The 27421-nt window shown below is 39.1% G+C and overlaps 2 protein-coding genes across 6 annotated transcripts; one reads left to right on the top strand and one right to left on the bottom strand.

The window, feature by feature from the left end:
• Positions 1-1074: 1074 nt before the first annotated feature.
• LOC121075779 (collagen alpha-1(I) chain-like) lies at positions 1075-9453 on the bottom strand. Of its 2 annotated transcripts, none has more exons than XM_040569375.1 (5): positions 9292-9453; positions 2465-2848; positions 2295-2320; positions 1573-1645; positions 1075-1488 (listed from the first exon to the last, which is right to left on the bottom strand). In XM_040569375.1, exons 1-5 carry the CDS (start codon positions 9326-9328, stop codon positions 1472-1474), a joined length of 537 nt encoding a protein of 178 aa, XP_040425309.1. In that variant the 5' UTR covers positions 9329-9453; the 3' UTR covers positions 1075-1471. The 2 variants fall into 2 exon arrangements, with proteins under 2 accessions (XP_040425309.1, XP_040425310.1); XM_040569376.1 differs by having other exon boundaries at positions 1573-1642.
• USP8 (ubiquitin specific peptidase 8) lies at positions 9292-27336 on the top strand. 4 transcript variants are annotated; one of them, XM_040569360.1, is made up of 19 exons: positions 9292-9462; positions 10211-10355; positions 10967-11052; positions 13503-13647; positions 14165-14222; positions 14997-15138; positions 15463-15625; positions 17205-17349; positions 17540-17760; positions 18871-19467; positions 20212-20301; positions 20938-21018; positions 21409-21671; positions 22277-22489; positions 23023-23233; positions 24618-24854; positions 25529-25671; positions 26062-26194; positions 26426-27336. In XM_040569360.1, the coding sequence occupies exons 1-19, from the start codon at positions 9359-9361 to the stop codon at positions 26609-26611; spliced, it is 3363 nt and encodes a 1120-aa protein (XP_040425294.1). In that variant the 5' UTR covers positions 9292-9358; the 3' UTR covers positions 26612-27336. The 4 variants fall into 4 exon arrangements, with proteins under 4 accessions (XP_040425294.1, XP_040425292.1, XP_040425296.1 ...); XM_040569358.1 differs by having other exon boundaries at positions 14994-15138; XM_040569362.1 differs by lacking the exon at positions 20212-20301.
• The last annotated feature ends 85 nt before the right edge of the window (positions 27337-27421 follow it).

Here is a 27421-nt window from a genome sequence, read left to right as displayed (position 1 = left end):
ATATTGGTCATAAAACTCTCCTTGTTATTTTTTGGAGATAACTATACCTTCTCTTCACATTTGTATCAGTCTTTACAAACTCATTATTTTAGGCCCTTGAGTTATCTAACACAGCTTTGGAGAAAGCACAAATCGGCTTCCGAAGAACAAGCATCACCTCGCAGGTACCACAGACCTGGATCCTCAAGGCGCTACCATAGCAGATCTGCTCGGTACAAGAGAGAAAACACTATTTCCTACATGAGGAAGCAGCCACCCACCTGGCCAACGCATTGGCAGGGCTCCCACTGCCGCAGTTGGCCGGGCTGTGCCTGGGTTTTGCAGCACTTTTGAGTTCGGCTGCAGGCACGAATTCTCCACGTGCTTTCTGGAAACCCAGTTAATCCTTCTTTAAATGTTGTCACCTTAATCAAGGACCTGTTGACAAGTCAGGGCCAGTTTAGTTGTTTTCCTGGGACTGGCAGCCAAAAGGGGGCACTAGAGAACAAGCCAAGACAGTTTGGCGGGCTGTCGCATTTGTCATCGGCGCAGAAACCTGAAATCCAGCCTTCATCACATTTCTTTTCCAATGCTGATACGTGTTTTGTGTCTCAGGAAGCATTTATCTTGCCATATCATTGGTTGTCATTTACACAGTAGCAGTAGATTGTGCAGAAAACGTTACAATGTCCTTACAGGCCTGCACCAAGGAGTGGGAATTCTCTTTGATGTTAGCTGCAGTACTACAAAAAGTGAGATGTACTACTGACAATCTTTTACAGAGGTGAAGAATCCAGTCTTCATTTAGTCAGGGTTCCATTAGCACTGTATATGAGTTTTCATTAGCGTGATCACACTTCAGTCTTTAAAATAGTTCTAATTTTTCATTAGAATTCACCAAAGCTGCACTTAAGAGAGACGTCTCATATAGGCAAGTCAAAACATGGTTCACATCTGTAAAGGACGTAATTTCTTCCACTTTATTTTACCCAGCTGTATAATATAGTAATTTTTAGCTTTTGTTAAGTAAATACTCTTAATACTTCTTATTAAAAAGCACAGATTTCTACTGTTTAAATTCTTTTTTTTTTTTCATTTATTCAATACTTCCATACAGTAACATATGAAGATAGGAAAAAGTGTTTTAACCTAAGGCAACACCACAGCATGTTATAACACAATCAACACATTAGCATGTTTTAACAAGTTTTTGAATACGGTAAAACTAATTGTACAGGCAGGTCCTCCCCTTTCTATATATGGTTGGTTATATACAGCTTATATGTATGGTTACGTGCAAGTAAGACCAAAGGATTTTCTAACTCTGTGTAAGAGAAGCAGTAAAAGGTCCCTTTGGACAAAACAGACTGGGAATCCATTTTGCACAACAGCTAGTGTGACGCTCAACAGGCATCTTCTTTGCACCTTCATGACCTCCCTGTGTCACAGCCACCTGATTTTCCTGAAGAAGAGGATCTGTCTTTTGCAAGCTTCATTCTATAGAGGATCCTGCAGCATGAAATTGTGTTAAGGCTCCTTCTTCCTTTGCCATCTCTAGAAGTACAGAATCTCCAAGACAAACTCAACCCTCACCTGGCCCTGTTCTACTCAAGCATGTTGCAGGAAGAGTACAGCTCACCTCCAGTCGCTCTAACCGCCTCCGCTGCTGAAGGAGAGAAACAGCCTGAGTGGATAGCGCTGCCCTGGGTGTGGCAGCAGTGCTGAGCGGGTGCACGGATGTCACCATAGTATCAGAGCCTAATATTTAGTTATTGTGGATGTTTAAAATCACATTTACAGTACTTACAAGCCTGTTTGTTGTAGGTAACACATAGACGCACACTTTGCACAATCATATTGTCAGTCTCTGCAAGAATCAACTGACCTGAGCTTAAGTACGCTTCAAGCACCCGGTATTAAAAGGCATACTGAAAGACGAAACTTCATAGTGCAAAATGCTGGTTAAGGACCAGTTTCTCCAGTCTACAAGGTGGACTAAAAAATGGCCAAGCAAAACAGTTCCGGTTCATAATTCCATTGGCAAAATGGTGCTGTAGATCAAAGCATCATTGCATTCCTCCACCTTGAATCAGGGGAAAGAGACTGTGGCAGGACAGAGCATCTGTTTGTGCAAGATCCCAGTGACACGACTGCTTGGAAACAGCTCAGCACCACGCTCTCCCAGCGTTTTAAATCCCAGAGTGACTATACCAGCACGTCCACATGTGCCTGCCACCCCTAAGGTATGCTTGAAGTAACACCACAAGCTGCACAAACACTACCAACAACAGGAAAAAAATGAGATCTGAACTTACATCATCCCCAGTCGATGCAGTATTTTCTAGGGAGAAAAAAAAAAAAAAAAAGTTATTTTTGCAAGGCAAGGCATCTCGCCGCCCCACACGGCAGCAAGAGGGCCGGTTTTACACCCCCCACAGACGCTGGATGCCCCACAAAATCTGAGACCCCAAGCTTGGTGCCTTGCCCTGGGTAAGACGAAGCGAAGCCGGGCAGGTGCGAAGCCCCCGGGGGCCTGGCGGCGGGGCAGGGCGGCCTCGGCCCCGCTCCGCTCCCGGCTCGCAGCCACGGGCCGAGCCTGGGCAAGGCACCGCGGGTGGCGGTCCCGCAGCCGGGCCCGGCTCTCCCGCAGCTTCCCCCGCACCGAGCCCGGCCCCGCGGCCCCGATAGGAGCGCCGAGAGTCCCCGCCCCCGCGGGGGAGCGGAGGCCCGGCGGGGAGGGAGCTGAGCGAGGAACGCCGCCGAGTTCCGCCCCAGCAGCCATGGCAGCCTAGCGAGGTCTCCGCGGCAGCCCCGCTCGGACATGGGCCTGCCCCGGGCCGGCGGGCTGTGGCAGCGAGACCCCGCGGCGGTGAGTGGGGGCGGCCGCGCCGGCTGCCGGCGGAGCGAGGCCTGCCCCGGGCTCGCCTCACGCCCTGCTCCGGCCGCGGCGGGAGGGGGGCGGGCGCCCTTGGACGGGAAGCCCCGGGCCCGGCCCCGCCGCTCGGAGCCCGCCTGGGAGGCGACTCCCGAGGGGCTGCGGGGGGAGTGGGGCCGCGCTGCGGTCAGGGGGCCCGGTTCGGCCCGGCGGGTACCGGCAGCTCTCCGCCCCGCCGCCGTGACCTTGGGCGGCCGCGGCCGGGCCGGGCGAGGCGGGGACGGGGCCGGGGGAAGCCCGGCCGGAGCCCGGGGACGGCTGGAGGAAAATGGCCGGAGCCGGCCGGGAGGCGGCCGCCGTGTGAGGGGCTGGCGGCGGCACCGCCGGGCCTCGGGGCGGGCCGGGGGCTCGGCCTGGCACCTCCCCGGCCCCCCGGCTGTGCCCGTGCGCTTGGAGGGCGTTAATTGTTTAATTAAGAGGTGAAGCTGGTTGGCTTTTTCCTTAGACTGAATGGCGTCCAAGCTAACTGTATAAAACCTAAGTTTTTTGGTTTTTTAAGTTAACTTTACAGCGTCTTGCCCCTGCCCGCCATCAATGTCAGTTAAACTGCCGGGTGAGTGAGCTGTCAGAAGGGATTTAGGTGAAAGGAGAGGCTCCTGCGCAGTGCTGTGCGGGGTCTGAGCACGGTACGTGGCCGGACAGACCCTCAGTACGTGGCCCCGTGCTACCCAGAAAATGACAGAACTCGGCGTGCCCTGTGTAAGCGTAATGGCCTTCCTGTACGAGGCCCTAATGGGTACGGGCTGCTTGTGCACATCAGGTTACAGCACCGAGGCCTGTGGTATTAACAGTACAAGAGCCTGAAAGAGAGCCAGAGGCCTCACAGCTAAACGTACTGACTGAGTTGGGTGTTTCACTCCTGTGAAAATACCGCGTTTCCAGATTAATACTGCCAATCTTAACAAAAGCAATTCTTGTGTACAAAGTGCAAGCAGTAAAACTTACTGATAAATGATGCTCGTGAGAAACCCATTTTTCATTTGCCCAAGTCTTAGAGAGAAAAATAAATAGGTGAATAATACTTTATTACGTACCTGAATTGATGATGCACAGTACTTAGCATGTTAACTTTTTTCAGCCCGTGTTAGGGTATGCTGCTTGCAATATAACTGCTTCTGTGCATCGTTCTTGCTGTTGTCATTCCATTTAGAGCTTACTCACATCCTTAGTGAAACAGGCACGGCAATTAGATGTAGAAAAACCTGTTACCAACAGGTATGCTTCCCTGTCAGTGTAAAACTATTAATTTTAAGTATTTTAAATGTCCATAGATACCTGAACATGATTTCCCATGTATTTTTGGGATGTTGGCCTTGTTTTCAGCTTTCCTGAGTATAATAACGAAGTCTGAGATGATGCTTCACCTGTCAAGGGACTAGATCCACACGCTTGTGTCTGATCTTCATTTTTAAGGAACATAGGTTGTTTACTCTTCCTCACAGAGTTGACTAATAGTATATTTAGGTATCGTAGCTTCTTCAATCGCTTGCTTTATTGACGGTTTCATGATCCAGTTTCATTTTCTTGTTGGGAAAGGAGACATTCTCTCCTCCTTACAGATGTGAGGAAGACACACACAATCTGAAGGGTTCACTGATACCTCAGCATTGCTGTTGCGGTGATTTTAAGTCTAGAGGGAAAGGAAATACTGGGCAAAAACAAGCATAATCTAGTCAGAGCAGACTGGACCGGCAAGAGTGTATTTTGATAAAATTGATGCAATTCTGATAAGAAAGTGCAGTTCATTGCAGCTGTTCTGGTGGAAACAAATAGAGACCTAGAACAGACTTGCAGCAGCTGGTCTATCTCCATGTGTTTCACTGCTGTATGCCAACTCCTGAGTGTCTTTATTTGTGCAACTTCTTTTGCTGGAGGAAGCACAAAGACCAGGTCAGTTAGGAATTCAATATCTGCAAAAAGTTAGGTTCAGAATCAGCTGGTTATTTATGTATATCAAAGAGCAGATTATGGTTGTGAAATCATAAATTCTTCCCAAAGCCCTATCAAAGGAGGAAAAAAAAAATAAGAACCTCATTCAACTGAGATAGCAAATGCAAAATATCAGGCCAAGAGGAAGTTTTTCATAAACGGAAATGAGTTTTTAGTAAAGAACAGCAGCATTTCACTTCAAAACAATAATTTGAACAGAGCATCTGATGATAGTATGGTAAAAAATGAGAACCATAGGGGGTAAAAGGAATTGATAAAGCAGAATAGTTGGATTTTTTTTTTTTGGAAAGTCTAAGAAGTAAGAGCAGTTAGGGCTAGGTTGCTATGGAATCCTGTACTCAAGGAGGAATAAATGCAATAAAAGAGAGGAAACATGTCCGTGTGCAAAAAGTGAGCAATTTGTTTGGATTTAGGAGGATAATTGTAGCGTCTGGCCATTCCTTCTCAAGCATTTCTTTTCTCAAATACAGTTTGTTTCATGAACTGTTTCTCTTGCCTCTGTTTCTGTAAGGCTACCAGCAGTAAAAAGGCAGCAAGCTGCAGTTCTCTAAGAAATGTCTGGAGACGAGATAGGAGGTGAGGAGGAGGAGGGGGGATTCCAGACCTGCACTAGGAGACTTGGTGAAAATGGTATGGATGCATGCCACAGGTCAGCAAACAATCTGTGCACATAGACTGTCTCAGAACATACAGTAACACAACAATTTACTGTTTTTTAGGAGGAGAGTAGGTAGGAGAACTTGGGGGCGTGAGGAGGAAGTACTGCTGTTCTTGGATAAGCTGACGTCCATTACTGTTTTCAGATGTTCTCGTCCCTTCCTTGCTTTTTATCTGTGGAAGAGAGGAAGACTAGCAAAGAAGTATGGTACCCATTGTCCGTATATCTGTATTTTAATTTGTGTATTATATAAGTTATAAGTGTCTGGTCGTAGATCAGCTTCTCTCTACGCAGGTAGCAATACTTCACCTGGTAACTGCTCAGCAAGCCAAGCCTTTGTAGCTTGCCACCAAAGGAAGCAGAGTCTGCCAGAGAATGGGTTGAATACCCAGCACTTCACCTCAAACTAAGTTTTTATCACTCAATATTTTAGAAATGCTGTACCCAAAATGCAGAAAACTTGCATATTATTTCTGCTTCAAAAAACTGTTAAGAGCTTGTTTCCTTCTTCCCCTTTTATTAGCTGACAGGGAGAGACTTAGAAGTTGTTACAGTACGTCACATTCTGAGTTTTGACATACATTACAATTTATAAGTCGAATGTAATCAAGAGGGCTATTCCACTAGCTCTGTTCATTACTTTTCCCAATTCTAAAACAATCAGTAAGAGACACAGATGTTCCTAGAAACAGTTGGTTAATGTTTTCTTATTGCTACTTGTTTGTTTTAGACTAACTAGCACAAACTTTTATTTGGATCAGTGTTATTGTGAGTGGGGAAGCCTTTGTTAGCCACTAATTCTGGCTGCCTCTGTTTTGGTGACACAGAGCTGTGTTCATTTAGATTTGGTCATTAGGGACCTCAATTGAAACCTTATATTAACTTTTGATATATGCTGCATGTAATTCCATTAAGTAGGCTATTGAGAATTTGATTTTTTTTTTTTTCCCAGAAAATGTTATTTCTAATCTATCCTTACTCATTTTACTGCAGCATCTTGTATGGATTGCAGTGCTCTGGGAGGTCAAAGAGTAACGTCTCATTCATCAGCTACTGTGGTTAGCAGCTCATGTTTTGGAAAGGGTGTAGAAATTTTTTCAAATCAGGAAATAAAAGTAAGTTTAGTGTTGTGTTTGGCAACTTAAAAACACTTAGTTATAACTCTTAGTAACTGTAGCAGAAAAACATGGAAAGTCCATTTTTGTTCTTGGCCAGTTCTGAGATTTGTCTTTTATCCAATAGTTCCCCATGTGTAGAGATGAGGTCCCAGAACTGCCTTTATCAAGGTGTGTCAGCAGCACGTGAAGGTTTACTAGCATCTTCTGCCTTTCATTACATGGCTGCTTTTCCACATAATCTTGTTTTTTTCCTCATACACAGACGCAGTAATGTTATATTTGCATCTTTTTCATAATACATATTTAGTTACAATATTCTGTCTGAACTCGACCAAATGCTGCCACTTAAGATTAAGAAAATACTGATTACATAACAGAGCAAACATTGAAGATATATTTAGAAAGGACTTAAAGCTTCAAAGAAAAAGTCTATTTGCAGTTCCAAGGAGAAACAAAGAGCCAGTTAAAGACACGTTCTGAAGGTATGATTAGACAAGCAACGTTAAAGTCTTAGATTGAGGCCTTTTCCTGCAATTCTGTAAGACTATTAAATAATAATAAAAAAAAAAGTATGTCTAAGGCAAAAAAGCTTTTAGATTGGGAAGGTACTTCATTTTGTGGTGGGATGTGTGTCTGTTTTGTTTTGTTTCTACTGAATGTAAAGCTTTAATTAGTTTTCTGCCTTGTTTTCAGCAACTAAATATCTCCTGAAAGTTAAAGTTGAACATAAGGCACTTTATAGGGAGGGGAAAATGTTCTTAAGATGCATGAGGTACGGGATAAATTCTTGATTTTATGTACTAAAATTAGTATTTGAGGAATTTATGATATACTTCCTAGAATTATCTGGAATGCAATCTCATAGGATTTTTTTTTTTTTTTTTCAAACTTACCAAGTTTGCACAGATGCTATGTAATTAGAAAATTAGCAAGCATAGCATCTGTGTTGAGGCAGTAAGTTAGCTGGCTGGTACCAGCACTGAGCCGCAGGAAGGCATCCCATTCCCATCTCAGCTGCTCATTCCTGGCTGTGCATGTTTACTGCTGTCCTTGCACAAGCTACAGAGCTTTTCTGCCTCTTCAGCAAGCTGCACTGGCTCAAGAAGAGGCCGGAGAAGTACCAGGCCGGCATGAGAAAGACAGAGGGAAATCAGAACCTCCTTGTTCGGTAACAGTCAGCTACAGATCAGGTCAGTTGTGCAAAACTTCACTCCAAGGTTACTGGCCGATGGTGGTTTTGGTCACGCTGTTGTGCTGATCCTCACCTTGGGGTGTAAGGGAAGAGCCCTACCTTCGTCATGTCAAAGGCTATGTGGATTTTCACTTCCTTCTGACACCTAGGAAATTTATTCGTTGGGATCATTTGAGCATCTTTCTTCTAATTAGTTGCCCTGAATTTATTTGTTTTTGCTAGCACCTGAATGTCTCACTGGTTGAGCAGAGCTCTTCCCCTGCCATCCCCAAGGGCTAAAATAGCTCACCGTATAATATATGCAAAGGCTTTAGTTAGACTATCTGTATGAGACTTAATGGACTGCTGCATGCAGAATGTCAGATGAGATGATGTAACAGTCCTTTCTGGCCAAACTCCGCTTAACTACGTAACAGCTTCTTGGGGAATGCTTCCAAGTGGCAGCAGAAAGACAACTGTACCTGGGAGTTTAGGACCTATAGTATGTCCAAGACATTTTCAAGCAGCCTTTAACAGTTCCTTTAACGTTCTCTTTATGGCCTTTTTTAGCAGTCTGCTTCAATGTTCCTTTCCTCAGCTCGTGTCTTACCAAGACATAACAAGCCACCTTTCCATGGGCGTAGCATCTATTTGCAGAGAGGCTGGTGCTAAGCTAGTTGTAAAATAATTATCCAGCACTAATTTCACAGTGCAAACAGGTCAGTTGATTTTTGGTAATATTTGTTCAACTATAAAGTTGAGTAAGTATTTTCTGGATAGATTCATTTGATCATCCTTAAGTCAGCGTTTCTTTTCTCCTTGTTTTCCTTAGTATTCTGGTATTTGAAACACAATGCTCACATTCTTGACAAATTACCCAGAGTTGTTTCAAATAACTATTACTTTGGCTGAATAATTAACTGTATAAATTAATCCTCCTAATCTGCTTGCATCAATAATGCATACAACTGATAAAAGAGTTAACATTTAAATAGTTGCAGTTTAAGCATTATTCCTCTTTTGGACAAGAAGTTCCTGTTTGGTTTTGACTCCTGGAATAATTTTTCTATTTATGCTCTGTGCTACAAATAATTGCCCAGAGTGAGATTTTTTTTTTTTCTTTTTAAATAGCTGCCTATTATGTAAGTAATCCTGGTTTTAATGGTTGTAACATAGTTTAACACCAAAGACAGGTGCTGATGCTGTAGCGTTGAGTAACACTTCAGCAGATTGTAGCGGACCAGATCAGGTACTAGAGCTCTGATTGATTACATGCACTTAATTTACCTTTATTATTGTTCATTATAGTTTAATCTTTAACTGTGTAAGTTCCAGATTGTTTTATATTAGTGCTGATTCATGTAACATGAGACAGGTTAGGTAATAACACCGTACTGGTAACGATAGTAACTGTTTTAAAAGTCATTGATGGACTATACTTGGGCTCTTCCTACCTGATGTGTTTTTGTTTTGTTTTCAGAACAATATTGATAGAGACTTCTGAGAAGCTGTAACATCCTAGAAGGGACATAAGTAACAACATTAACATGCCTGCTGTGGCATCTGTACCTAAGGAGCTCTATCTCTGTACTTCATTGAAAGATCTCAACAAGAAGACAGAAATAAAACCTGAAAAGACCAGTACAAAGAGGTGTATATTTTAATTGATTTGGGATCAACTATTCAAAATACAAGTCTTAGTAGTACATAGTAAATAGAATTTTTATACCTGTGTAAGTTAAATTGTTTCCTTATGTACTAAACATTAATGAGTTTCTCTCTAGAGGAACTCTTAGTATTAGAAGTGTTAGTGCTACTCTTCTGAGCAGATTCCAGCTCAGATGATTATGTTTTAGATCTAAGCTTTCTCAGTTATTAGTTAACTATCAAATCTTTGATAGCCTTATGTATGACAAGCTATCACATCAGATATGCTTACTGCCTACAGAAGGTAACTTCTTGAGCATGGTGCCCATGACAGCTTGAGTACTTTGAGAAAAGGCTACATAAATACAAGTTCTTAAAAATTAAAAGCTCTGCAGATGCATGAATAGAAAATATTTTGCCTCTAGCACTTTTAGACAGTCATTTTGTTTTACTATGAATTAGTTTTTCCTCGAAAATGTTTTCAGGAAAGTACTTTTTTCTATGTCTCAGTATGCTATTTAAATATGGAAGATTTTAAATAAGACCAGAAAAACAAAATAGCAAAGAGAAACTTCATTTGGAGGAGCATAATTGCAATTCATGTTAGTAAAAGCCTTATATTAAGATGGTAAAAATCAAGTGCTTAATATATGGGCAGGGGCTGCAAACACTTAAAATGGCATTTTTTAATTATAAGATGTTTGGGGACAAGTCAACAGTTGTGGGCTTTACTCTTCTTTTTTTGATTTTAGTTATGTGCAGAGTGCCCTTAAGATTTTCAAAGCAGCAGAAGAAAGCAGATTGGACCGAGATGAAGAAAAAGCTTACATCCTATATATGAAATATGTGACTGTTTATAATTTTATTAAGAAGAGACCCGATTTTAAGCAGCAACAGGTATAAAAAACTTTCTGACCTTTTTGCTTTTTGGTAGAAGCATTAGAAGCACAGAAAATTGCACGAAGGCACATTCAAAGGATTTCACTGATATGAAGTAAACTGTCTCACTTGTGCTGACATTTTTACTTGCTATTTTTGACAAGTCTGTTGTTAATTGCTCTTACAGTTTGCTCTTATTAATTATACTTAAGATATATAAATAGACAGATGTGAATATTTTTCATGGAAAGATAATCCTGTTGTCTTTCCACTTCTGACTTCTTTTGGTGCAGTGCTAAGGAGTTTGGGGATTGAGGGAGAGTGTTCCTTTTATTCAATTCAAGCCTACTTTACTGAAAATGAACAAATGCGCTTTTAGCTTCAGTCTTGCAACTAGAGCTGTGTGGTAACAAACAGAGTTGCCTTGCCTATTTGTTAATGCCATAGAACAATTTTACTTACAAACTCATGTTTGAGGAGAAAACACTTAACTCAAAACAGTTCCTTTTTTTTGGGCATTATCACCACTATAATACCAATTTTCTGTAGGGTAGCTGTTCTTTATATGCACAGAAATCAGCATTATTAAGCTATACCGTTAATATGTGGGCTGATGCTTGTAATTTTAGGATTATTTCCATTCAATTCTTGGACCTACAAATTTAAAAAAAGCTATTGAAGAAGCTGAAAGACTCTCAGACAGCCTTAAACTCAGGTATGTGAATACAATGAATATATAATGTGGTTAGTTATACATGAAGCCAGTACGCATGCAGTTGCAGGTTTTCATGCTGTATAGTAGTAAAGGATTGTGCTTGCAGTACCATCTAGATACCTGAAATTCTTGAACTTAAATCGTGTACCCACAAGAGCCTGCTTTTATAGCTTATTTTTGTCATCATGTATTCCAATAACTTGCCACTGTTTGTTTTCTCAGTTCTTGGAGACTATGATTTGTTGGTTCGTTCAGTGACTGATAGAAAGAAACCACAAGATAATATAAGCTGTATGTACTCCAGAAGTTATCAAGAGCCATTTCCTGCTCATGCTTTTCATCATAGGGTCACCTAAGGCCAAATGTACTAATGCATGTACATGTATGGAACTGAGCTAAGGGGCTTTCGTTAGCTCATTTGCAGTTACTGAGTTACAAGTCTTTGTGCCATAAGCCATGAAATCGCGTCAGTATGCTGTAAGATAGGCTCTGTCTTTAAATGGTAGTTAGTACAGTTTGTCTTGCTTCTAGCAGCCTTTTTTGCTTTTCACATCCTCAGCAACTGCCTGTCTCTCCCTTCCCACCCTTTCAACTCTGTCTCCTCAGTTAGGCACGTTTCCCTTCCCCAGGCCCCACCAGAATTACTGTAAAAGCTTGTTCTATGCCCTTTGTAGTGCTTAATCTAAAAAGAAAGTTTAGGTGAACAAAGAAATAAGAACGTAGCTACATGTATATGAAAAGAGACATTCTAAGGATGCTTGATGATACTATATATTAAACAGTCTAAATCTTCCCTGTTTTTAATTGTCTTACAATTCAGCAGAGCTACAAATTCACTTTAAGGGTAAACTTGGATAAAGCTATAGAAAACCGAAGTTATTTAGAGACTTGTTGTTTAGTAACTTATGGTTTATCATGAAATGAACTGAGTTTTGAAATTTGACACAGTAACTTTTAACTACTCTGGGCAAAAAATATGCGTATTTAAGGGGAGAATAAATGAAACATGACTCCTGCGTACCTACAGAAGTGGTTTCATAGAAATTGTTATTGTACAATTTCTCTTCCAGGCAATAGGCCAGCAAATAGTTTAACTGTTAATTATTAACCAAAAGTGGAGCTGCTGAAACGTCATTTGCTTAGGAATACTTACATGAATGAGCTAGTATGTGCTTCAAAGGCATACCAGTAGGTAAATGGGAAATTGATGGGTAAATATCCCATATTGACCAAATTCAATGAAAATCTTAAATATATTTTTGTACCATTAACTCCAAATAAGAACAAAATGCTCTGTTCTAATTTATGATGTCTTTGCCAATACAAGAAGCCTATTTAAGAAATAGAATTACACTTGCTGCTTGCTTCCTATTGGTGGAGTAGAGTTTGAGGCAGAATCTGATGTCATGATATAGTTCATTAACACAGTGCTCTTAGTATGAAATAAAATTGCATAGTAGTTGTCATTTTGGTCCTGGTTAGTCAAGATATAATTAAAATGACAATTACTAATGCAATTCAGTGTTCAAGTCTCACTACTTGGCTCAGTCATAAATATTGTTAGTTCAAAACATTATTTTTTACTTTATGGATCACTAATAACTGTTATCTTCTCAGTTCTATTAACTAGAGTGCAATGTAGCAGCAATGTGACTGTACAAGCCTGCAGCTGGTGATATAAAAGCTGTAGTTTGGAGGCTACTGGTTTACAATATTGTGATTGTCCTTAAAATGGCAAAGGGCTGGAAGGTTAACTTTGAAGGGTGAGGCTTTATGAAAGGGACGTCTGTATGCAAGACCTACACGCACCAAAAGTTTTGAGTACACGGGATTCTTGCATTGACTTCACTGTAGTTGCACTCTTTGAAATAAGCAGCAGGGGTGGTGGTGAGGATGTAATAGTATTATAAAGTCAGCTTACATCCAAAAGGTGACTGCTACTGTGTTGGTAGTTGTGACCCAACTTCTCAGAAAAAGGAACTTTAGAGAACTGAGCTAACTCATTTTTAACTACTATTAGGACTGTTGCAAAACCAAATAAAATACCCTGGATGATTGTTATAATATGTTGAAGTTTACCTGTAAGACACCAGTACTTACTCTTGTTTCTGTGAAATGAAAAACCTATTACCTTTAGTGACACCATAGCTAAGCATGACCTCAGGTTTAAAGAAAAAAATAGTAAATCCTTAAGAGCAGTGGCTATGAAATAAGAGCCAAAACAGGATTTAAGAATAAGAAAACCATCCCAAGAGTGGAAGAAATTGTACCAAGCAGTCAGGGAGGAAAGTGGGCTCTGATGCAGTGAGGGGATGTTGGGGAGGATTTACTTTAAATGCTTCCTGTTTCATGGCCACCCCCTCCCTTGACTTGATGGTTCTGGTGCTAGCCGATTATCCAAGGCTAGCTGATTATATAATATTGGTTGTGGGGAAATATGTTTTCCATAGATATGAAGAAGCTGAAGTTCGGAAAAGACTCGAAGAGAGGGACAGACAGGAGCTGCAGAAAAAGCAAGAACCAAAAGATGATGGAAAGAGTTCAGCCAAAAGCTCATCTGAAAATACAGCAGATTCCAAAGGAAGAAGCCAAAAGGTAATTGAAGATGTTTATGAATTCTCAATTCAGTCTAAAGGTATAGTTTTAATCCTGCATGTGGTATTTATTAGTAGCTATTTCCAGTTCAGAATCTTTTTTGTTGGCTTGTTTTGTTTTTTAATTTACTTTCTATTCCCCATAACCTTTCTTTTGAGTCTTCTTTGGAAAAGGTAAAATCCTACCAACCTCCAATTCTTGCTTAAGATACACTAGCTTTTTGTAAAGTCAAACTCTGTATTACAACTGTGCTTTCCACCATTGCTGGAACTATTGGATTAAGAAACATGATAATAAATTTGTTACATGACTCCTTTGTAGGAGAGAGCTGACTAATTAGCAATAGTGTGGGGAAAAAGAAATGTTTTTCCACAAGTGCTTCATGAATTTCACCCAGCAGATGATGCTGCAGGTTGTATTGCCTTTTTAACTGCTTTCTGTCTAAGTAGAGCAGCAACCTTGGTGTCTTCCTAAATTAACTAGCTTTTTTTTTTTTTTTCCCCTTCCTGCAACACAGATTAATGGTGAGAGCAAGCATTCACTGGAAAGAAGGGATCAATCTGAAAGTCTCAGTGGTAAGAGATGCAATGTTCACACAGGTGTGAAAAAAGTCTCCATGTGCTTATGCACCTATCACTTTGGGAGCTGCAGTTCTTTAAACAGTTACTTCACAGTCAGAGTATTTGATGAAATTTTGATATGCTTTATTTCAATAATAGCAACTTAGTAGTAAAGCTCTGTATTTAAGCCTTCATCACGTCTCTTGAACTTAGAAAGCTGTTCTGAGTTTTTCAAAACTTTAGTAACTAAAGCTGGACTAACCCCAGAGTGGTCAAATAGAAAGAAAAATGTTTCCTCGACTGCTAAGACAAATATCTGGACAAGGCTGAAATGTGTCGACTTTCTCAATTAAATAAGAAATTTCCCTTTGCCCCTCCTAGCCTTGTTTTTTGTTCTTGTAATAAACGTGAAAATGTTCCTCTTCAGCTGAGAACTCTAGAGGACATCTGCAGCATGTAGTTCACGAGTGCTTGCCTATATAGCTTAAGTTAAATGAGACCATGAAAAATTAACTAGTTTATCACTGAAGTATCCAGTATTGTCTAATTTAGCAGATCAGCTGCTAATCATTGTAGTAGTGGGAGCAGAAGAGCCAATCTGTTCCACAGTGTCTCAGCTCCATGACTTTGTGGGAAGGATATATATATATGTATATGAATGTATTCTGTACACTCTTCTGTTCTGTCATCTGTTTGCAGTCTTGATTACTCCAGTCAGATGCGATCATAGTTATCTATTTTATTTATAATGTAGCTTTTAGCATCTAATAGCTTTTGTATTTCAAGGAGCAGTCACAGCTGAGAAACTGTTTGCAATGATGACGGACAAAAGCATTGAATTGATTATAATGGATGCTCGAAGCTCGAAGGATTATCAGGAATCCTGTATTCCGAGATCTATCAGCGTCCCAGAAGAAGCTATCAGTCCTGGGTATGGAATAATGTTAAATGATAGTGAAATGTTTGATTTCTCTGAAGTACTGTCTTACTGGCATTCCCTCTTGTAAAGTGACTGAAAAAAAGAATGCATTAGAAGGGTCATATGCTTCTACAACTTGTACATTTAGTTTTAGAGTCTCCAATACATACAAATTGGTGAGATGTATCTGGACAGCTCTGTTTTTGTATGTACTGCCTTAAAGTCAGAGCTTGTGTATTTTATTCAAGCACATAAGCATGTATAGGTTGGACCATATATTGTTGGGCTAAGTGTTACTTGTACATTTATCTTTAAGTGCATGTTAATACATTTCAGAGTTACTGCTAGCTGGATTGAAGCTAGACTCCCGGAAGATTCTAGAGATCAATGGAAGAAGAGAGGACACTTTGATTATGTTATACTCCTGGACTGGTTTAGTTCTGCAGAAGACTTAAAGCTAGGAACAACTCTTCAGAGCCTGAAAGATGCACTTTTTAAGGTTGGCAAGTTCCACACTTTATATTACTTCATCTCAATAAGTAAGGTGGTCTTAAAGTATGTATAATTACAAAGTATGTGGAAGACAATGACATTCTGGGCAAACACTTTGGTTTAGTTTTCAAAGACTGCTTATTTTGATAATAGAAATATAGTCTGAAGCTTCACTTTCTGCTGCTTGTGCTGTAGTAGTGGAAAGTAACTCATTAAATAAGTAAATAGTAGAATGATTCAACTGCCCTCCTCAACAGCTAGCTCGTAAACTTTAAGTTCTTGGCCGACAGAGTTGTTTGAGAAAGTACTTAGTACTGTTTGCCAAAGACATTGCTAATACATGAAAGCATGAGACAACTAAGTCCACGTTTATGGGAACTGGCTGGCCACCTACATAGGCAGGTTGAAAAAAGTTAACTTCTCTGCAGTCCTATCAAGCCAACACTTTCTAGAATGGAAGAATCAAGGTAAAAGAGACACCAGAAATAATTTGAAAACTGTTAACTTTTGTACTTCCTTAAATTTATGTTTTTCCAGAACTGATATTTAAGTTTGAGCCTCATCTTTGGAAGGAGCTAATAGACTCGATATTAAGTTGCTTAACATTTAAAAGTCAGAATTCTGGCTATAGCTGTGTTGTCCCTACTCTTTATAAAGGTGGCTCTTGTGAGAGACTGCACGTGTTTCTGGTACCTAACTATTCAAGAGGGTTTCAGAGATTAGTTCAGGCAGTTGAGCAATAAATCTCCATTTATTGCTTTACAGAATAGTCTCTGAACTTCTGTTCATGTTCTAGTTAACATTTTTATACTTTCCAAAGCCAACACCCCTAATTACAAAGACAATCAGAGGGCTGGAGCACCTCTCCTATGAAGATAGGCTGAGAGGGCTGGGGATGCTCAGCCTGAAGGCTCTGGGGTGATGTCATTGCAGCTTTTCAATACTATAAGGGGACTTTAAAAAAAGACAGAGAACTTTTTGCTTGGGCAGATAATGGTAGGACAAGGGGAAATGGTTTTAAACTAAAAGAGGGGAGATTTAGATCAGAGTTTAGGAGGAAATTCTTCACTCGGAGGGTGGTGAGGCACTGGAATAGGTTGCCCAGAGGAGTTGTGGATGCCCCATCCCTGGAGGTGTTCGAGACCAGGTTGGATGAGGCTGTGGGCAACCTGATCTAGTGGGTGGCATATCTGCCTGCAGCAGGGGAATTGGAACTAGATGGTCTTTAGGTCCCTTCCAACCCAAGCCATTCTATGGTTTTATGATAATCACTCAGTAAACTTACCTGATAAGAAACCAAATATTTCTCTGCATGGAGGATCACTACCTGAACAAGTAGTAAGTGGTTCTTTCTGTATTGGAAATATTCAGACCCTGTTGTAGTTACAGCCAGGAATCTCATGTGTTGGGCATTCTCCAAACCCTGTTCCCTAAAGTGTTTTTATAGCCTGTTTAATTCTTACTTAAAAATCTCAAAAATAACCTCGTAGTATAATGACCAGACACAGAAATCTCAACAACAAGGTTAAGATTGAAACATTTCTTTGCTATGTTTAAGTCACCTAACTTTTTTTTTTTTTTTATAGTGGGAAAGCAAAACTCTACTGCAGAATGAACCTTTAGTTCTAGAAGGAGGTTATGAAAACTGGCTCCTTTGTTTTCCCCAGTACACAACAAATGCTAAAGTAACTCCACCTCAACATAGCAAGATTGAAGCAGTAACAGTTTCTTGTAAGTATAATGGAGACTCCCTTTCCCCCCAGGTGTTTCTAATTACTGGACGTAACTTCATTCAAGTACATATGAGAGAGATTGAGATCTAGCTCAGAACAAGGCTAAATTTTAGGGTCTGGTGGAACTTGAGGGTCACTTTGGTTTTGTTGTAAGAGCTTTCCCATGTTTTTTTCCTCTCCCACCCCAGTGGATTTTACATATCCATCTTTGGAAGAGCCAGCTCCTGTTCCACCTGTTGCCACTGTAAAGACTTCTACAACAGAAGGGATTGAAAACGAAGAAACAGAAGCTAATTTGGAAGAGAGACTAAAATTACTTAACAGACCAAGCGTAGAGGGTGCTGCTGTTCCAAAACCTGACAGTTCACTTGTAGTCAATCCCGTATCTATTACAAGAAGTATCCCTGAGGTAAGTTGTGTTTCTTTGTTTCAGATTTAGTATAGGGTTAATATACTAGAGACCCACCACGTGCAGACCTCCACAGAGGTACGTCTTCAGTATTTGTTTAAGCCTTGTACACAAGTACATTGGTACAGAGACTATTGGTGGTCTGTGAAGCCATGGTAATAATGCACAGAACTTTATGAAACTGAATACACTTGACATAATTGCTGAGTTTTCATTGAGGATTTTGATGTGAGTGCCAGAGAAGATGAAGGTCAGCAATTGCTCATTAATTCAGAAAGTCTATTAGTAAGCTTTTCTAATCAACACATACGTATGATGAAATAGTGAGGGCAATTAAGCTATGACTTACCTTTGCTATTCCAAAGCTCTGCTTTCCAGCCACCGTATCTTCCTTCAAATAAAAAAACACTTAAGAGGCTTTTCACTTGTGGTCCAGTAGTGAAAGTATGGGGACTTGCTTCTTCTTCGGGGAAAGAAATTTTCTAGAACACCTTTGTAGAGTACTTGCACTAAAATAACTTGTTTTCTTTGAAAGATAACGCTAAAAATAGCCAGCTCTTTATTTTTACCTTTTTCGATACTTCCTTTAATACAGATTTTCATCTAATGGGCCCTAAGCTATGAAAAAGACCGTACTTATTTTATTCCCTTTGTTTTTTCAGAACTTCTATGTCAGTATCAAAAACAACCTCCTCTCCTAGGTCTGAGCAGAAATCGTTCTTAAATACGTGTTCCCATCAAGCAGATCTGCCTTAATCAGATGACAGAGCATGTGATTGAGAGAGCCAAGCCCAAGTTAGGCTGCCTGATTACCTTAACATGTTCACCTTTGAAAGCTTGAAAATAAAGACCCAAGTTGTAGTAATGTGTGTTTAATGCTGTCCTTATAGTTCTGTAAGGCTTGGTGATTTTTATCTCACATCTGGAAGTTAAATTAATACTTAGCTAATGAGCAATTTGAATTACCAGATTTACTGAAATTGAAAGTTGGCTATCTCTCTGATAGAAATCAACTTTATATGATCTTTATGCTTTTATAAATCTATCTTAGAAGTTTAGCTAGCAGAGCGCTAGTAGCTTTAGTGAGTTGTTCTATGCTTTGTGTTACAGGTTGATCGTACTAAAAAGCCTTCAATAAAAATTCCTGATGATAACAGACCAAAATCTGAAAGTACACTCGGTGACAGCCAGCCTATTGAGAATGGACAAATAGTTCCAGATCGGTCCACAAAACCTTTACGTGATGTAAAGAGCACCCTGACAGAAGAAGAAAAAAGTCATATACATGCAGAAACTGCTGCCCTGTTAGAGAAAAACAAACGAGAAAAAGAATTGCGGGAGAGACAACAAGAAGAACAAAAAGAAAGACTCAAGCGAGAAAAAGAAGAACAAGAGCAAAAAGCAAAGGAAGAACAGAGAGAAAAGGAACACAAAGAAAAGCTGCAGCAATCCAAAGAGGAGAGAGACCAGAAGGAGAGAGATGACCAGATAAAAAGAGAACAGGAGGAAAAGGAAAAAGAAAGAGTGCGCAAAGAGACAATAGAAGCAAGAAAACAAAATAAAAATGAACCAGAAAACATTGGTGCAAAAAGGATTGAGATTGACAAAGTATCCGCAGAAGAAAGAGAAAAGGGAGTTCGAACACCAGATATGCAGAGACGTGTGCTGGGTGATGCATCGCAGACTTCTGTGTCTGTTCCAGGCAAGGTTAGTGAAAACGGGAGCGTGGGGTATTCAGGATGATTTGTGTGCCTCCCGAAGTGAGATGTTATCAGTCTAATTTCTAAATACGTACTTCACTGGAATCTTGTTTAGGCCTGCCATTTTTACATAGACGTAGGGGAGAAAGTTAAAACCAAGATAGGTGTGGTTTTATAGGGCAGCTTAGACTAGCTTGATCCTTGTTTTGCAGGTGGGCAGCATGGAGTTCCCATAAGATAATAATAATTACCATTGGTGTGGAGGCAGAGTGGATGGTTCATGCTCTGCCATCTTCTGATTCAACTATAAAATGCTGCCATGCCTCTCTCTCTCATACCAGCCCAAAATATATGCTATATTGTTGTAACAAACACTATGGACAGAATCACAGTATCGTAATGAACTAGCGTGTCCCCAGCTGCATAAACACTGAAATAACAGGGTTTTGTTGTCTAGTTTAAGAAGCAAAGCAATACCCTAATCTATTATTTTGAGACTTTATTTCTGAGATCTTGAAACTATTAACAGTCTGTCCTATATAACACAACATTCAGTTACAAAGGCTATTCCAACAAATTGCTGCATAGCTGAAAAAAGTGATGTGGAACTAGCTGCAGTAGTGACTTCAAGGCACTTGCATTCAACGAGAAAAAAAAAAATAACTCTGCTTCTTCCCTATTATTCTTTATCAGCTATCTTTACTGACATTACAGATGAAAATTGAAAGCCTTCTCTCAAAATCTTTTACAGCAAACTGGGGTTAAAGGACAACCAGACAGTGGAGCTCAAAAGCCAGGACCCCTTAGAGAGGATTCTGAACAAGATACTGAAAGACTTAAAGTAAATACAATGTGTTGTATGTAGCTAAAATCAATCAAGCACAGATGCTTTATGATTATTATCTCATGCTAAATTCCACCTAACTTTATTTTTTAAAGTCATAATCCTAAGAAAAGACTGTGCCATTTTTACAGCTGTTTATGTGCTTTTTCCATTTGTCACATTCATCTGCAAATAAATACTTGAAAGTTTCACTAGAAATTTTTTACTCCTAATGCTTCTGATGGCATTAACAAGTTTTCCACTCTTAGTCATCATCTCATGCGTACTCCATTGCATACTACTTTGGAAGGGAGAAAAGATCATCCCTATGTGTCTGACAGAGGTGTTTATTTCTAATAAAGTGGCTTCTTTAGGGAAAGAATTGAATAGTCAGACTAGTGAGACTGAATTGTCTTTTTTTTTTTTTCCTGGAGCATGTTGACAAATTAATTTTGTTTAGATTGAGTAATACAAAATAGTATTACTATGTTACCGTTTTTGTGTCCTCCAGTAAGTTCCATTTCCAGCTATAATCAAGGATTTCTTATTGAACTGTTTTGCATTAAAACATGTAACTGCATAGGGAAGTCACAGACAGCTTGCTGCTCTTCATAAGTAACCATACATACCTCACATTTCCACTGTATTTATTAGTCTCAGCGGGAGCCATTGATGAGAGCACGAAGTGAAGAAATGGGAAGGATAATACCTGGACTGCCTCTGGGTTGGGTAAAGGTAACTTCCAGTTTCTGATACTATTTTCTATTTCCGATGTTATAATCGAGTTTCTTGGGCAGTTTCACAGTGCATTTCAGTTCTGTCATATTACTAAGTCAGATCTCATTTTATTTTTGTCTCTCCAACTTCCACACACAGGTACTTCCTGAATTTTAACATTATTTGTAATGAAACTAGGGGAGTTCATCTGCTTCTGGTGCTAACCAGTTGTTTGATATGCATTTTGGTGAAGGTGGTACCTTCTGCTAAACTTAATCCATTACGTATTGAGGTCAATAACTACTGTTAACAACTCATTGCTTGAGAAATTCATGTATTGTTAGAGTAGTTAAGGCTAACGACGGATTTTTACCTGACTCTAAAACACTTTTTTTTTTCCCCCCTAAGTTTCTGGATCCAATCACTGGAACCTTCCGTTACTATCACTCGCCAACAAACACTGTTCATATGTACCCACCAGAAATGGCTCCTTCATCCACTCCTCCAGCTACCCCACCAACGCATAAACCCAAGCCGCAGGTGACTATTGAACGAGAACGGGAACACTCCAAACTGAAGCGCTCCTACTCTTCCCCAGATATAACCCAAGCCATTCAGGAGGAAGAGAAGAAAAGAATTCCCGTAACTCCTGCAGTCAATCGTGAAAATAAGTATGTTTTATAAGTTATATCACAACTTACGCAATATGATAGCATATAGGACTTCATTTGTCCTTATCCAACTGAAATTCATTAATATTTTATAAGTATTTTCAAAAGATGCATGAGAGTTTTTTTGATAGACCTAAATTTCATTGCTACACATCCAGTGTATTGGCAGTTATCTTTTTGAGAATTAATGTGATTATTAAATATTAATAGAAATTTCAAAGGTCAGTGTAATTGGACAACAGTTGCTTTTTAAGTGTTGTTGGTATTATTTGTGTTAACATAGAAAATACTAATTGTCTTGCAGCTTCTGAAATACAGTTTTTAATTTTTAAACTAAGTTAAATAAACAGCTAATTCTTCATCTGTAAATTAAAAAAATAAATACTGATTTAGCCTATAAGTCAGCCTAATTATAGGACAGTATATATAGATTTCTTACTATTTCACTGACTGATCTTGAATACGTGAAATGATTTGTATTTGATAGCCTCTTGTGCCAGGATATTTCATTCCCTCGGAGGGAAGGTGATTTTCTTAAGTTACGTGCACAGTCTTGTCAAGTCTGAGACTGCTTAAAAAGAAATAAAATAATTTCTTCCTTACAGACCAATCTATTACACTAAAGCAGAAATTTCAAGACTCTCTGCATCACAAATTAGGAATCTTAATCCTGTGTTTGGGGGATCGGGACCAGCTCTTACAGGACTTCGTAATCTAGGGAACACTTGCTATATGAATTCCATATTACAGTGTCTGTGCAATGCACCTCACCTGGCTGACTATTTTAACAGAAACTTATATCAAGATGATATTAACAGGTAACAATATCTTATTCTTATCCTTTAATTTCAAGTGAAGGGAAAAAAATCTGACTTTACATTTGTTAATTAAAAAAATCACTTAATAGAGCTAAAGATTTTTTGTTGTTTACTCCTTTTAAATAAGAGAAATATTAACTTCTAAATCTTTCGAGATTTTTCAGACTTTAGATATGGGACAAAATAAGCATTACACATTCATAAATAAGTGTACTACACTCGCTTAAAAACAAACAATATTTAAGTAGCAGTTTGCAAAACAAGCTGGAATAACTGTACCTTCCATCAGACCAATTTTGAATGTGGAACCAAATTACAATGCCAAAGTAGACAAAAGTTTTAACTTAAACAAACAACCATTTTTGCTTGATCTAAAGAAACTACTTCAAAATTGGGAGAAAGTCTTGAATTCATAATAAATCTTAATTGAATAGCTCACTATATATATATATAAAATACATTTATATATGTATATATATAGCATATATTTGTGTATATATAAAAACATATATTTTGTCTCTTTAATTGTATAGGTCAAATTTCCTGGGGCATAAAGGTGAAGTGGCTGAAGAGTTTGGAGTAATAATGAAAGCTTTATGGACAGGACAGTATAAATATATCAGTCCAAAAGACTTCAAAATTACAATTGGGAAGATTAATGACCAATTTGCAGGATATAGCCAGCAAGACTCCCAAGAATTGCTTCTCTTTCTAATGGATGGCTTGCATGAAGATTTAAATAAAGTAAGGAATACATGTTACAAAATACACATCTGTTAAATGATCAAGAGAAATAAATTTTTCTCATAGCTCATAGTTCTTAAGAAAATTCAAGTAACAAATCTTTGTGCCAAAGCAAACGGACAAACTTTTTTTTAAAGCAGCTTCTGGGTAGGGTTGAGTAAGCATTTGTGCTGAATTCAGCTCCCTACTGCTGTGTGGAGACAAAGTCCCATTTCTGTGATATTCCTCTGTTTGGGAAGTCCTGGAATTACCAAAATGGCTTGCTTTTCTCATATTCTTGTCAAGTAGGAGATCCCGAGGTCTATACATCTTCCATGTATCTTCAAACATCCCTTGCAGAGTCTAGCTTTTGTAGCTGTTTCAGGCCATGTAGTTGGAGAGTCTGCGCCCAAAGATTCTGTGGTTTAGGGAATAAAGACACAATTATGCAAAGAGAAAGTAGAAATTTACTTTCAATTATCTGGGCTGAGGTGGAGACAGCCTTTTCTTTAATGATTTTTTTTAATGATACTCACGTACTGGTACCTCAGCCTATTCACCTGTATGAATTCAGGCTCCCACAAGGACTGAAACATATGCCTTGTATCTGGAGGATGTCTGCTAAATGTTTTCAGCCTGCAGACTGAACCATTGGTGTCTGCAGACTTTTTTTTATTCCTCAAGAGTCTGCTAAGAGTAAGAGAAGCTTGCTAGGAGAAGCAAGTTTTGTGCTGTAACCTTACACATTTTTCCACCTCAAGACTGTGACAGCATGAAAGAAACTCTGAGGTGCAGCAGGTTTTCTTAAGTACTCTTTACTTTACCTTACTGCTTTTAAACCTCAAATCTCAGTTGCTGTATGTGTATCTTCTCTTTCAGAATGGGGAGAGTTGTTCAAGTAGTAAAAACTTTTGGGAAAATGCTGTCATTCCCTCGTACTTTTCATCGCTGTGACAATTTGTGGGTGGTGGGGGACATATTAAACTGGTGTGAGTCTTCAGGGGCAGGGTAGGTACTTTAGACAAGTTCCAGAACTATTATTGGTATAGCACATGACTTTTGCAAGAAATCAGTCCCAAAGTAGGAGTTGTTTATAATCTAAATTAGTTTACAGTGGACACGTAGTGCTGCTTGTGTTACTGAAACCTTGTATAGAAGTATTCAGAAGTATTCAAGTATTGGAATTCAGTATTCAAGTATTCAGAATTCTACTGTTACAAAATCAACCTCTATCAGGTACTGAAGGGAATGGTGGAAGACAACTGAACAGCTAGGAAATGGACGGCTATGCTGGCACATTCAAATATACTTGCCAATATTCAATAGTATACTTGCCTATAGATTAAACTTCCTATTTATATATATGTTAATGCACAGCTAAGGTATTCAAACTTCTGTTATACAGGCTGACAACCGGAAAAGATACAAGGAAGAAAACAATGATCATCTTGATGACCTCAGAGCAGCAGAATTAGCCTGGCAGAAACACAAACAGCTCAACGAATCCATCATCGTGGCACTCTTCCAAGGCCAGTTCAAATCTACAGTGCAGTGTCTCACATGCCACAAGAAGTCCCGGACCTTTGAGGCTTTCATGTATTTGTCATTACCACTTGCATCCACTAGTAAATGTACACTGCAGGTAAGGTGGCACTAGAGAAAAACAGTTTTTGAAACAGTAAAAACATTTCTCTTTGTGACCTTTATGATACTACTTCTGCTGGAACAGGCTGTCCAGAGAGGTTGTGGAGTCTCCTTCCCTCCTTGGAGGGACACTGTCCTGGACAACTGGCATGAGGTGGGGGTTTGGACCTGATGCCCTCCAGCAGTCCCTTCCAACCTCAGCCATTCTCTGTTTCTTTGTTCAGCCTCTTGTTGAAGGGGTACATCAGTGTTCCAGCTTAAATTACACTAACCTGAAACATGAACATACCCAAGCCTGCTATTTTTTTTTTTAATTCTTCTAGAATTTAAAAAATTAGATCCCTTCTTAACAGTTTTAAAATACAAGCAGGATGGAATATTGAAACCATAGTGACAGAAAAGACATGTCTAGTATTTGTTTTTGTATGCCACAGTATAAATGTTGTGTTTTTAAAAGAATATATTGTCGGTACAGTTTGAAAGACTTGCAGATAACTAATATATACAGTAAAATTTACTTCTACACTTGGACTTATCTCAGTTTTCCCTATATTTGTGAAACATGGCATGGAGGTAACTGTTGCAAGTTAACAAGCAAATAGGAAATAAACGTTTTTGGTACGCTACCCTAAACACTGCTGTTCACAATCCGTATTTATGTTTTCTTTTAAGGAATGCCTTAGATTGTTCTCCAAAGAAGAAAAGCTCACTGACAATAATAGATTTTACTGTAGCCATTGCAAAACTCGAAGGGATTCTTTGAAAAAAATAGAAATTTGGAAATTACCACCTGTTCTTCTTGTGCACTTGAAACGGTAAGTGAAATTACGATCTATGAAAATTAATTAGGGTGACCAGGCATTGATGCAGATTGATTGTTCCAGTACAGTAACTAACCATTTTTAATTAGAGAAAGTTCCAGATGTATTTCCAATTGTAATGTTGCAAGAATTTCGTTTTCACTTGATGTCTGCTTTACTAGGCTGTAGTTTACAAAGCACTTCTACAAGCAGCCTCTTTTCATCAGTGCTAAGAAGCATGTGTGCAGGCATTAACAGAATCGGAGCCACATGCTGTTTTTGAAACAGTTCAGTCTTCAGCTGAGATCACGTATGGGTTAAAAACAGAGAAACCAAACATGGCTTAATATTCTTAAATAGCATGCAAATGACTCGTAACTTAAAATGATGCTTTTTCATCTCTAGATTTTCCTATGATGGAAGATGGAAGCAAAAACTTCAGACCTCTGTAGATTTCCCATTGGAAACTCTTGACCTTTCACAGTATGTTATAGGTCCAAAGAATAACTTGAAGAGATACAATCTATTTTCAGTATCAGTAAGTAACTATGTCACGTTTCAAAGCTAGCTGATACTTACGCTAAGACTAGGGGCAGTCTGTGCGATTCATCTGGGTTTCCAGGCTGCCTGCCTGGTTGCAGATGAAGCTGTGTTCTAAAAAGAATGATCAGTGTTTAGTTAAAAATCTTACATTCTAGGTTATTTTCCTTAACCAGGTGAGAAGTGGCAACTTTCAAGGTCATCGATTCTTTTCTTCTTATGTTCACAGAATCATTATGGTGGGTTGGACGGAGGGCACTATACCGCCTACTGCAAAAATGCCTCAAAACAGCGCTGGTTTAAGTTTGATGACCATGAAGTGTCTGAGATCTCAGCATCATCCGTGAAATCCTCAGCTGCATATATTCTCTTTTACAGTTCTTATGAACAGCGAGCAGTGGACATGGCCACATAAAGTAGCATGGGTTAAGAAAACTGGTTTTCTTTTTATAAGAGCAAAGTAGGTATTGGAAGACGCATAAATATGCAAAACTATGACAAATGTAGTCACTTAAAGTTACGGGGATGGTTGCAGCAGCTTCTCTGCAAGCAAGCTCTTTCTGGTTAGTACTCTTGCTTAAATCAGACTGATTAATAACGCTTGTGGTAATACTGCCATCTGTGAAACCATTTAAAAGCATACTTGCGTTACCATTTATTTAACAAACAACTATATTTTTAGTCTGCTCCAAAATTGAATTCTAGCTTAGTCATCTGAAATCTATTAACAAGTAGTTTAAAATCCCAAGGCATATCTTTATTTTTATCTTTTTCTTTCACTATTATGGCCTTTTCACATTTCTAACCTTAAGCTTGATTCTACTGTGAATACTCTAGAACGATGTAAACAGTTAGGAATGTAAGTGTACATATTGATTGCATACTTGCACATCAGAACTATGTATATAATAAAATGTTGTCCTTTTTGTGAGAAACTCAAACTCAGAGGATTGCTTTTATTTGCCAGCTCTAAGTAATTGCAACACTATTTAATAAAAAAGCAGAGCTGTATTTTTTTTTGTTAGCTTTGGTCAATATTTGTGCACATCAGAGTTCTAAACAAACAAGATTTTTCCTTTTTAATTTTTTAATATAAATTTTTCATGTATACATGCATTAAAGACCTTAATGAAGAAATGATTTAAAAATATATCCTATTAAGTGTATATTTGAGTTTGTTTTCATTCTCAACTAGTTCTGTAACGGTCAGGATTCTACGTAACGA

The sequence above is a fragment of the Cygnus olor genome, chromosome 11, assembly GCF_009769625.2.
Source record: "Cygnus olor isolate bCygOlo1 chromosome 11, bCygOlo1.pri.v2, whole genome shotgun sequence".
NCBI classification, from domain to species: Eukaryota; Metazoa; Chordata; class Aves; order Anseriformes; family Anatidae; genus Cygnus; species Cygnus olor.
Note: the sequence above shows the minus strand (reverse complement) of the source record. Positions and strands in the feature narration are given on the sequence as shown.

Coding starts and splice junctions, on each gene's coding strand:
- USP8 (XM_040569358.1), top strand. CDS start 9,359: ATGCCTGCTGTGGCATCTGTACCTAAGGAGCTCTATCTCTGTACTTCA. Junction 22,490..23,022: donor TATCAAGATGATATTAACAG/GTAACAATATCT, acceptor TTAATTGTATAG/GTCAAATTTCCTGGGGCATA. Junction 23,234..24,617: donor TGCATGAAGATTTAAATAAA/GTAAGGAATACA, acceptor TCTGTTATACAG/GCTGACAACCGGAAAAGATA.
- LOC121075779 (XM_040569375.1), bottom strand. CDS start 9,328: ATGTTACAGCTTCTCAGAAGTCTCTATCAATATTGTT. Junction 2,849..9,291: donor AAGTCTCTATCAATATTGTT/CTGAAAACAAAA, acceptor GCCCCCACTCAC/CGCCGCGGGGTCTCGCTGCC. Junction 1,646..2,294: donor CTGCATCGACTGGGGATGAT/GTAAGTTCAGAT, acceptor TCTCTCCTTCAG/CAGCGGAGGCGGTTAGAGCG.